The sequence below is a fragment of the Natrix helvetica genome, assembly GCF_964273705.1.
Source record: "Natrix helvetica genome assembly, chromosome: 4".
In the NCBI taxonomy this organism is placed as follows: domain Eukaryota; kingdom Metazoa; phylum Chordata; class Lepidosauria; order Squamata; family Natricidae; genus Natrix; species Natrix helvetica.
Genome location: NC_138550.1, coordinates 129,046,214 through 129,058,184, shown reverse-complemented (window position 1 = coordinate 129,058,184; position 11,971 = coordinate 129,046,214). Strand labels below are relative to the sequence as shown.

The 11,971-nt window shown below is 39.0% G+C and overlaps 1 protein-coding gene across 1 annotated transcript; it reads right to left on the bottom strand.

Annotated features, from left to right (window-relative positions):
• Positions 1 to 343: 343 nt before the first annotated feature.
• LOC309392092 (DGAT1/2-independent enzyme synthesizing storage lipids-like) lies at positions 344 to 10,931 on the bottom strand. Its single transcript, XM_081953069.1, has 7 exons — positions 10,775 to 10,931; positions 8,058 to 8,403; positions 4,642 to 4,806; positions 4,257 to 4,450; positions 2,379 to 2,439; positions 1,475 to 1,614; positions 344 to 641 (listed from the first exon to the last, which is right to left on the bottom strand). Exons 2-7 carry the CDS (start codon positions 8,380 to 8,382, stop codon positions 534 to 536), a joined length of 993 nt encoding a protein of 330 aa, XP_081809195.1. The 5' UTR covers positions 8,383 to 8,403; positions 10,775 to 10,931; the 3' UTR covers positions 344 to 533.
• Between the last annotated feature and the right edge of the window lie 1,040 nt (positions 10,932 to 11,971).

Sequence of the window (11,971 nt, the reverse complement as noted above, 5' to 3'; positions counted from 1 at the left end):
GCCCTTGCATGGTCCCATGTGAGTCTGACAACCAATCAGAATACATTTCTTACACAGGAACAGGAAACAGATAGATGAGCCGAACAGATTATAAAAAGCCCTGCAAGCCCTTCTTCGGCCCTTCTTCCCTTTCCTTCTCTTCTTCTCCACCAACATTGAAGCATGTGATCACCTTTTCTGTTCAGGACTCAAGCCATGTGGTCCTGTCCACCATTAAAGCCATTTTTCCAAGCAGCCTCCTGTGTCTTTTTCCCCACTTGGAGCCGAACCCAGAAGGACATTTCTTTCAACATATTTTATCAAATATAATTCATAAGAGGGTGGAAAGATAAACATGTAATGCTTTGGTGTTTTCAAATGAAATTTAATGTGATGTTGAGGATTTAAACACCTTGAAGTAAATAGAGTATCTCATCCCATTTCAATTTGCTCTTACATTTTGTTTAAAAAAGTGTATGGTGCTACATCTGCACTACACCTATGCATATATCATCTATGCATATATATTATCTACAGAGATTGTTGTTGTTATATCACTGTTTATCTTTGTTACGTGTCTCAAAGCGTTGCTTAAGAGCATGCAATATGCTTCCTGGGATTTTCTGGTGTTTGTCCCGTAAAGCCTCTATTGCCATTTGAGTCTGTTGAAGAGGTGAAGTGGCATAGGGTGGAGTGGGATGGGAAAAAGAAAGAAAAAAATGATATAATTTAGATTTCTGTTTCAAGAATTATAGGGAAGCCATTCCTGAACTACCGGACCCATGGACTTTTCTATAAAACAGATATTTCAACATTTATGTAAAAATCTAACACATAGCAAAGATATATATATATATATATATATATATATATATATATATATATATATATATATATATATATATATATATATATATATATATATATATATATATATATATATATATATATATGTTGTATTTGTACTGATAAATAAATAAAGGGAGACTAGTATAGATCTATTTCGAGCTAATTAGCTCTCATCAGCTAGCCATACCATTACTGGGATTTGAACCTGGGATATATATATATATCCTCCCCCCCCCTCTCTCTCTCCCTCCCTTCTTCCCTCCCTCCCTCTCCCTCTCTCCCTCCCCCCCTCTCCATATTGTGGGGTATAATCAGATAAATCACATTTTTCCTTTGGGTTAAACTATATGGTACATTAAAATATATGGTGTAGAACTACCTCTCTGCCTGCATACAGTATTATAATTTTAAAAACAGAATAGAACAGGCCTCTCATTTAATTTGGAGCTAACTGTGGCTTGTTGTCTGGATACAGTTTTTACTTAAAACATAAACCTTATTTTAGATGTCATAATACCTGGTTTTTCAGAACATGCAAATCCAATAAGTGCTTACAAAGTATTATTATAAAGTTATAATTTCATGAATTGTAAACAAAGTGTTAATTTGAATGTATTTTTTTCTCTTATAATAGAAATACACTTACTTTTTCAGCTAATTTTTCAGGAGTTATATTTGGATCATATGGAATTTGTTCTCCAATATGGGTTATAAGTTTAACTGGAAATATTCCATATGTTGGAAAGATTAACCATCGGTTTCGCTCATAAAACCATCTCATTGGTCCTGGGTACAAGATTTAGAAAATCTCAGAAAAACATTTTAGCAAAGTGCAAAGAGTTTCATATTTGTCTTTGTTAGAAACTTATATTCAATATCTGTAGCAATTTTTAGTAGTGGTATCCAGTTTTCCAGTTGAAAGAGCAAGAAAATAAGCTATTATGTTTGGCCATTACAATTTGCAAAGTTCCCCATAGATTTTACAAAGGTTATAAAATTAGGAAAAGCAGGCTAATCCAGACATGTAAACACACACACAGATTCCAGAAGACTGATAGATGGCAGGATGGATAAGTATAGAAACAGACAGATTTCTCAGAGTAAGTACCAATGCATTTACAGTATATGGTTATATCTTCTGAATTTCTGTTATTTCTGGGTCAGTCCATGTAATCCCATGATATCATGTCAATTATGGGAAATGCAATTTTGGGTTTTCAGAAAAGTTTTGGAATTCTGTAGAATTCAGAGTTGGACATTTTCATATATTTCATATTCATATATTTATATACTCATTCAGCATTTTGATGAAATATATGAAAAGAGATTGGACAGTTTTCATCATTCTGTCTTCATAACAGAATTGAATGAAAATGCTCCCAATTCATCTACATCAATTATACTTTTAAAATATTTACAGCCCAGGTTTAGCTATTGCTGCTTGAGCTACGGTATCATTGAAATTAAACATGGTAGGCAAAGATGCAGATGTATAGATTTATAGCCTTAAAAGTAATAACATTCCAGAGAATACATAAAGTTTTGCTTACCAATATTTCCATATGATATATATCCTTCTCTAATATTTTGTGTAAACAAAGGGATGACTGGCTAGAAGAGATTAAAAGATGAGACTATTTTAGTCATAGTACATAAAAGGAATAAAATGCATTGGACAAAAAACAGATATTTGAGAAACTAATGTTGCTAAGGTCATCACATCTTTTGACACCCTATCAGTTATTTGTTTCTGAGATTTTAAATACCGCAGTAGCTGCATTATTCTACTAAATGTAGTTTTAACTCAGCTTCTGATATGCCAAAGTATCCTTCATTCTTTCTTTAGTGTTGAATTCTTGTTGCAGAAAATGACAAGTTTAGACATCTCAGGATGCAGGAGAAGTTTCTTGGCAGCCAGGTTCAGAAAACTAGCCCAAGGCTAGTATTGCAAGTTCTGAACAACCTTCATTATCGAAGCACACATTCTTATACATTCTCAAAGGCAGCGTAACATGGAAACACTTAACTCATTTATTATTGGTTACCTTGAGGAAAAAGCCTTATAAGTAGATATTATCTTACTTCTCCTTTTGTCTTGGGCCATAGGTACTGACTATGTGTCTCTAAGCGACCTTTAGCTGAAACCTTGTGGTTTTGAGCTTTTGACATAAGGACATATACTGGAACATTTTGTGGTTGAAGGTTGATGACATTTCCCTGTCTTTTTACAGGCAAGCTTTTTATCAGTCCCTTATGCCATGTCTTGTTTTTATATTTTAATCCACATTTTATTCTGCTTTATTCTCATGCATCTAATCTTTGAAGATCCTGCTTAATAGACTAACATTAAACCACAACTTTATTTTTCATCTTAAATCTTGGATTTAATAAACTCAGAATATGCCAAAGAAAGAAAGAGACAAGAGTTTAATGAAAACATCATGATTCTTTTTTATTTGTGTGTTTACTATTCTATAACCTTTGCTCATATTTGTGGGAATTTAGGAAGAGCTAGACATCCCCAAAGGAGCAAGGACTGTGTTGGAGTGCAGATTAGCCAACAGATGGCAAATTGTGGCTTCCCCAGAAACAGGAGACATTATGAGCTGCGCACTTGCACTCCAGACAGTTGCTTCTTATGACTAGACTGCAAGAACTGAAGTTTTTGTGTTTGGCTTATTACTTAAGCTTGCTGGGAGCCTAAAGATTCCAGTCTTTAGGTGTTCCATATACACATCATTGCCTGCTGCCACTGTGCCGCTGCGCAGCCGGCACATGGAACAGGGCGGCGGCACGTTCAAGAAGTGGAGCGGTTCCAGTAATTTTTGCTGCAAGAAGCCTGCACAGCCGCCATCTCTTTTTCATGGCAAGAAGCATCACCAAACAAAAGAGAAGGTGACTGCAAGCATCTCGTGATGAGGGGGGCGAGATGCAGGCTGGCAGGGAGCCCAGCAGTGACAGCTCGGTCCTGGCTTGCCTTCACTGGCAGCCAGCCACAAGAGGAAGGTAAGGACACATTGTGTGGCGAAGGAAGAGTGGGAGGTCTTTGACAGATTAGGCCAGGCCTGGACAGAAAATAGGTAGAATAGACATTCATTTTTTTTCCTACCGAGTTCTGTGGGCATGGCTTGGTGGTGTTGAATTGACCACACCCACTCAGTCACAGGACCTCCCCAAGCCACGCCCACAGAACCAGTAGGGAAAAAAATTGAATGTTACCACTGATTTCTAGGTTTATGTAAATGGGAGAAAGAAGATTTGCCTTTTTCTGGCCTGTCAAATCTTATATGTGTTTGCTTGCTTCTTCATGTACATTTGCAGATAGCTTAAAAATAAATAGATGACATGAATATGAAATACAGCATTTACAAGTTCACGTTCCAATCTAAAAGACCACTAAGAAAAAGATGTAATGACAAATGCCTCACCACTTTTGCATCTATAGCTATATGAGCAAATCCTTTCCGTTTTCCCCATATTAGTTTGTAGTAATTATTTCCGTAATTTTGCTCTCGTAGTCCTCCTGGTGCAACTCCCATCAGATGCCCTTGTTTCAGAACATTTACACATTTTTCTCTTGTAGGATGATCAGAGTGATGGATGGAGATGAATAGTCTTATTCCTGCAAAAGCAGACTTAATAAGTCATTCTGTTCCTGCTTGTAAAAGGAAACAGAATATACATATTTCCACCACCATGACATAATTCAACTAAGTCTTTGAAGAACAAAAATTGGACTTCCTAAGTAAGTGAATTTACAGTATACAGTTTGAAATATATAACTAAAACTAAACTTGTAGTATTCTTTTTTACCTGGTAAATGAAAAATACTACGATCTATTACAGAATAGATGAATTTCCCAGTGAGTCTATAAAACCTTTGAATAAATAAATAATAGTCAATTGATAGGGCTCCATGGTAATAAACAAGGATTGCTGGTCCTTCTGGTAGATTTTCTAATCCAGAAATCTCATAACCTGTTAATGGTAGAAAAACGAAATAGCTTCAATATTATTTCACAAGGGTCTCTTGTAGAAGAAAGGAAGATCATGTAGAAAAAAAGAATTTTTACTTAGCTTTCTTGTGAAGCTAAACATTTTAAATCATATGTGCTTTTTGGAACTACATGTTGTCATATTATGTGCCAAAATCAATAAGTCAGAATCATCTGAGTTCAGTGTTATTAACTTTGTGATCTTGCATATTCCTTCTAATTTTCTATAATTCACTTAGATTCATACCAATTAAAGTGACATAAACGCTTATCTTTTATCCCAAATATCTCAACACTATCCTATGAATTATGGCCATGTTTATTTATTTCTTAGATTTTTTTCTTAGATTTTAAATAGTTTAAAATAATAAAACTTTATAGATATATTTAAAACATAATTTTGGTATTCTTACTTTTTCTAGAACTGTTAATAGATATATATGTGATGTCTATGTTGTGTCAGGCCAAAATCATGACAGATTATGGGTTAGCACCAGAGGTGGGTTGCAAAAAAAAATTACTACCTATTTTGTGGGCATGACCTATTTTGTGGATGTGCCCTATTTAGTGGGCATGGCTTGGTGGTCATGTGACCGGGTGGGCATGGCCAACTTGTAAAAATGTGGTGAAAGTCACTTAACAACGCTCTTGCTTAGCAACCAAAATGTTGGCGCAGGAACTCTGGCATTTGAAGTATGAAAGTCTTAAAGCTATCAAGTTACAAGACCCTTGCACCCTTAACCCTTTACAAAAAAAAACAACCCAGGGATGTTCAAACTTGACAGCTTTAAGACTTGTGGACCTCAACTCCCAGAGTTCCTCCTCCAGTCATGTTGGCTCAGGGACTCTGGCATTTGAAGTGTGCAAGTCTTAAAGCTGTCAAGTTACAACCCTTGCACCCCTAACCCTTTACAACCCCCCAAAATGAAAACTTTATTTTTAAAGCATTTTGCACCAGAAGAAAGTCAGAAGAAGGCACACCAGTCACACATCTCCATTGATTTTGAAGTCTTTCTCTCATGCTGCCAAAAGCCCTCTTCAACCTCCCACCTGTGGAGGATACGCAGTGGTCCTCCTGAAAGGGAGTCGAGCGGCACTTTTCCCCACACCTTGAATAGCGTGTAGGCTGAGAAAAGTGAGAGGGGATAGTGCTCTTTTTCCATGGGGCAGAAGGAGGCAAGGTGGCCTCAGGTGCCATCCGGGGACAGCCCCTTAGAGGCGTCGCTTCTCGGCCCAAAACAAAGCAGTGGCAAGGAAGGAGTCTCTGGTGGCTGCAGAAGCAGCAGAAGTGGTGGCGGCGGCTGAAGCACAATCCCGGGCAGTCAGTTCCGGCTCTTCCTTCCCCAATCATGTCCTGTTGCTGCTGGCACCACTTTTGGTGAATCTGGCTCAGCGGCGGGGCTCTTGCCATCGCTGAGAGCATCTCTGGCAGCCTCTTCTTGCCATCACTTCCAAGCCAGATTCATCAAAAGTGGCACCAGCAGCAATGGGATATGCTAGGGGAAGGGAGAGCCAGAACTATCCGGGATTATGCTTCAGCTGCCACTGTGAAAATGTCTGTTTTGCCAGCTGGGAGGCTGCCAAAGAAGCCTCAATTTCCCTGCCACTGCCGAACAGTCTGTGCCCTTCCCCTAAGGATTGACACTGCAGGAAGGAAGGAAAGAAGCCGGTCTTGGGTGGGGGACCTTCCCTCCCCCTCCAGAGAGCCCATGCTGGGAGAGAGGAGGCAGGCTGGTTTGAACTCGGGCAGGTGGTTTGGGGCTGGCACCTTCTTCACTTGTTGAGGCAGGCGGAGAAAGAAAGGAGGCACACAATAAAGCACCCCTGCCACCAAGGGCGAAGAGGAGTAATGCCTTCGCCCTCGGCTATCACGTGCCCTCCTTTCTTTTTCCGCCTGCCTGAACAAGTGAAGGAGGCACTGGCCATTAAACCACCAGCCCACCCATTTTCAAACCAGCCTGCCTCCTTTCTCCCAGCATGGGCTCTCTGGAGGGGAAGGGAAGGTCTCTCCCAAGACCTCGCTTTTCTTGGTCTCACCCTGGTGATAGCAGATGAGCAAGGGAAGGAGGCGTGCGATAAACAGTCCCCTGCCCCCACCCCCAGGGGCAAAGGGGAACACCTTCGCCTTGGATATCACGCACTTCCTTTCCTTCTCTGCCACCCGAATGTGCGAAGAAGGCACTGGCCACTAAATCACCCACCTGCCCATGTTCAAACCAGACTGCCTTTTCTCTCTCCACATGGGCTCTCTGAAGGGGGAGGGAAGATCTCTCCCCAAGATCTGCTTTCCTTACTTTGCGATGCAGTTCCTGGATGGTGGGATAGACTTTCTTTTGCTGGGGTGAGGGCGTGGTCAGGATGCTACTGGTCTGGTCCACCAGATTTTCACTACCTCTTCTGGCATACTGCACCGGGCGGAAGCCACCTCGTTAGCACAAAATGTAAAATTGATGTGTTTCTAAACAGACTGAAAACTTACAATCAGAATTGTGCCCAGAATATTAGTTGTTGAGTGAAGCAGATGTTAAGCAAACACCATGTGACTGCTTTACTCAATGACCACAATCCCACTCTCCAAGTTGTGAACTAAGTGGTCATTAAGCAATTTCATTGGTTATTAATTGGAGTGGTGGGAACAGAGCCTCATGCTCCTGAGAGTGATGGGACAGGGAGATGGAAAAGGCTTCTCAATGCATCTAGAAGATCTGGCCTCGCTCCCAACCACATGGGAGAATGCTAGCAAGAACGATGGTGTGCACTGTTGTTTCTTCCAGTGTACTGATCGATTTCTCCACTCAGGAACAATATTTGCTTTTTGATGTTTCCTAACACTAGGCTTGAAAAATATTTTTTTAAATTTTTCTAATGTTATTTTTAGAAAATATAATGATCCTAACATGCCCAAATGTTTCTGGTATTTTATGGTTATATATAAAGTTCTATTATTTTAAAAATATCCCTGCAATTACTTTGCTGAGTAATGGATTAAGACAATTTCTTCTTCTGCACCCATAGAGGTAAGACATTTTCTTGACTAGTTGCTGAAGCCCTTTTACAAAACTGAATTATACGTAAATTGACACTATGCATTATCAGTTTTCCATTCACATTCTGTTAGCTTCAGACACATCTCCAAGATGCAAATTAGTGCTGATTATGGTTGGCCAAATGTTGCCTACAATGGTACACTCTTCAACCCTGCCTTAAAGAATGAATGAAGAAAGTCATACTTACTGTGCAGTAGCTTTCCAAACCAGTCCATTGCCAGTGACAAAAATTGCTTTGGTTTGTCCCATTTTTGGCTATTGATATCTTCTGGCAGATTGCCAATTTTTTTCCATACAGAAAGTATTGCATTACTGAGACAGATCAGAGAGAATATCCAAATATAGGGATAATATAATATTATCAGAATCACTATCAAAATTAAGGGATATACCATAAAGCCTGCATATCCTTCTAAAATGCAAGTTGACCAGATTGTACATTCATTTCTTAGGGTACAACATATATTTTCCACAGTCATGTTTGAAATCAAATTATATAAATAGAAATCCATTCACAAACAAATAATTTGTTCCTGAAAAAGAGAAATAAACAACATTTTACTATTAGTGGTTGCAATATTGAACTCTGGGAGGACAACGGAGTATCAGGATGGCCCTGCATACATTGTAATGACACATTCAAATAGCCTCCTGGAGACGATTAAGCTGAGAGATGATAAAACAAATAAAGGCTTAATACCGTCAATTAGACTATTGATCCTTTTAATGGAATATTACTGGTATTAGAGACTTAAGTTAGACTTACTTTTGTAACCAACCAAGAAAGACAAAATTTGAATGTCCAGCCAATGGTGTCAATTTAGAAGGTCGTCCTTGACTTTAGAAACAACTTGTGGGTTATTGTGGTCAATAACCGGACAATTCTGGACAGCCTCTGTTTAAAATCAGATAGGGAAACTTTTTCTTCCTGCCTACTATCCATTCTTTCCTCCCCACCTACTGTAATTTGTATTGGAAAAGGATCAATTGTAGATTCATTGCAAGAAATCCACCCTCCTATTCTCTCTAACAGAATCCATTATGACTAACCTCTCCAAGCTGCCACTCCTTTAACAATTCGATAAGAAGTGCTTCATATATGGTTCATTTAAGGAGTTCCTCAAACAACCCCATTCAGTAATGCAGAATAAGATAAAATGTCTTGGGATCTATCAATAATAAAGTCTCTGATCAGCTGACAGAATGAATAAGTATTTCCTCTCTTTGTTTTTGGTAAGCTAACCTGCTGAAAGAACTTCTAGCAGAAGACAAAAAGTATCAGTAGAATATCATTATTCCATTCACTATGAAAGTAGGTATCATTACCAGCTTCTCTTCTTGGCTTAGTTTATAAATGAAAGGAAAATAACAGTAATGTTTCAGATTCTGCAGATAATTGAGCAGTATCTCCAAAGAGTCCATAAAATCTTGGAATAATATTCAGTTTTCTGCATGACTCTAAGGCCCTTCATCTGACACCCAGTCACATAGAATGGAAATGGGTGATTCAACTGAATTTCCTTAAGAATGAAAGTGTAATTTATACATTAATAAATCCTCACCAACCAACCTTTCTGTAATAAAAATATTACTCGGAATTCAGTATCAAAACATTAAAGGAAAAGTTACAAATTTATAAACAAGCATAACCTTATTGATTGACAAAGGAAAACTAGGATCCGTATACCCATTCAAAGAAGGGAAATAAATTTCACCTGCATATCACAATGATCACCGTTTTCCAAAGGGATCCGTTTCAGACTCTTTGCTTGAAAAAATAATCAGTTTGAATTCTGATGTGATATGTTTTTATACCAACACGCTATTATGTTGTCCCTCCCTCAGAGGGTGGAGTACAAACTCCATTCAAATTAGCCAATCAATACCAATTAACATATACATTTAAATAAAGAATAAAGTATTTTAGCATAGAGGATTAATTGGTTTGGTACTTAGGAGATTGGGAAATGAGTTGCCTTTTAAAACTATATAATAGTGCTTGGGAAACTATATCATTGATTGTAAGTTCTCCCTGTCCCATCTGTTCCACTCATGCATACAGACACATAATGGCTGTAAGGAGTCTTTATTAAGGCTTTTGAGCCTGAATTTATGTTCCCCTGCAATTCCCGGTGCCAACACCAACTCAACCCCAATGAGTTCCACAGGCTGCTCAAATGAAGCCAACACTAATCCTCAAGGCAAAGGCAAGTTCAGTCCACTAGGCAAAAGCAAGTTTCCAAATCCACAGGCAAAGCCAATGCAATGCAAAGACAAGTCTACAAGACAAGGCCACAAAGCAAAGGCAAGGCCACAGTTGAAGAGACACCTAGCCCTATTGCACCATGTGAACTTATTGCATGTTGCACCGAAAGCTTGTGGTCTTGACATTTGAATGAAACACATCTTGTTTGCTTGTAATAACAGCCAATCTGCAGATATCACCTCCCTTCCTCATATGTAGGCTATTTATTTTTATCTTTCTTGTTGCATCACCTCTTTTTCCACTCTGTCTTAATGTTTGCTTTTCTAAGCACAAAAGACTGAGTGGGATGAGGCTGTCTCTCAATATCAGAACAATTTTGAAAACACCAAGGTGTGGCTACCTTAGTACAGGTAGCTGCAACATTGCCTTACAGGCCCATGAGTGAATGTATGGGTGAATATCTTAATACATAAGAGAAGTGCAAGGAAAACATTTCTGCCTAATTGCAGCTGCTTTTTCAAACTACAGGCAGCAATTCCAACTTTACTCCCTCGCAGGGAGAAGTCAGCCCTTGTCCTATTTTAGGTTTCACTGTGTATACACATATAAACACACACAGTTTCCAGGTGATTCAAGGCTAAGCAGCAAATAGGGAAAGAGTATAAATCAAAACATAGTTTGTTGGAAAGAAAACTTGCCTGTGTAGTTTTGTTTTCAACAGGAACATGCAGAATAAAAGTCAAAACTCCATCTAAAGTGTCATGCCAGGTTTGTCATTCAGTCAGAAAATCAGAGTTGTAGGTTTTGTTATTACTTGGGCAAAATACCTAGGAACAAGACACCAAAGAATGGGATCAGATTATTTTTTTCCAACGGAGAAACATGGGTCAGCCCTCCATCTTAAATCATGCTGCAGCCAGTTATGTTTAATTAAGATAGTCACTTCCTTACTTGGGAGGGAGCCTAATCTCTGCTTTACTCACCAAGTCCAATGGCTTAGAAGCTTGGCAATTCTATGAGCCAACTCTCTCCACACCTTCCAATCTTTCACTACTTCTATGAGTGGTGCAATGCTCTGGCTGATGTTAGCTTTGATGGTGTCCAGCCACCCTGTTCTTTGGAAGCCTGGTTTCTTTTACCACTAACTCTTCCAAACATAATTGCTTCCTATAGTGAATTCTCCTGCATGACAAGGCAAAAATAAGTGAAATAGAGTTTTGTGATTTTGCCTTTCAGTAACATGCCTGGTGTTATATTTGCTTTGTTGCCTTTACTGTCCAAGGAACCCAGGTGGGTGGTGTTCGTTTGTTGGCGAGGGCTGGTTTCCAGATGTTTGGTAGGCGGGAGGTATCATCACGTTTGTTCATGCTGTGGGGGTGTTTCTCTATTTCGATGGCTTCCATGATTATTCTCTTGTGGAGGTGTTCTGTTTTGGAGATTAACCTGGCTCCTTCAAAGTTGATTTCATGTCCTGTAGCTTTAAGGTGCTGGTTATTCTCTTGTGGAGGTGTTCTGTTTTGGAGATTAACCTGGCTCCTTCAAAGTTGATTTCATGTCCTGTAGGCTCCTGCCTGAGATATATAACAGCACAGGTTCAAATCCCAGTAAGGGTATGGCTAGCTGATGAGAGCTAATTAGCTCGAAATAGATCTATACTAGTCTCCCTTTATTTATTTATCAGTACAAATACAACACACACACACACACACACACACACACACACACACACACACACACACACACATATATATATATATATATATATATATATATATATATGCTGGTTTTGTTGTATTCGGGTCTTTTCCCGTGTAAACTTTACACGGGAAAAGACCCGAATTCAGCGCTCCACCTGGCTTGCGCGCTCCCTTTCAGCGCTCCACCTGGCTTGCGCG

What these genes read in the sequence shown, in the direction of transcription:
- LOC309392092 (XM_081953069.1), bottom strand. Translation starts at nt 8,382, where the DNA reads ATGGATTTCTATTTATATAATTTGATTTCAAACATGACTGTGGAAAAT. An exon ending in GTTTGGAAAGCTACTGCACA is followed by an intron (nt 4,807 to 8,057) that starts GTAAGTATGACT and finishes TACCATTAACAG; the next exon opens with GTTATGAGATTTCTGGATTA. An exon ending in TATATCATATGGAAATATTG is followed by an intron (nt 1,615 to 2,378) that starts GTAAGCAAAACT and finishes TCTTGTACCCAG; the next exon opens with GACCAATGAGATGGTTTTAT.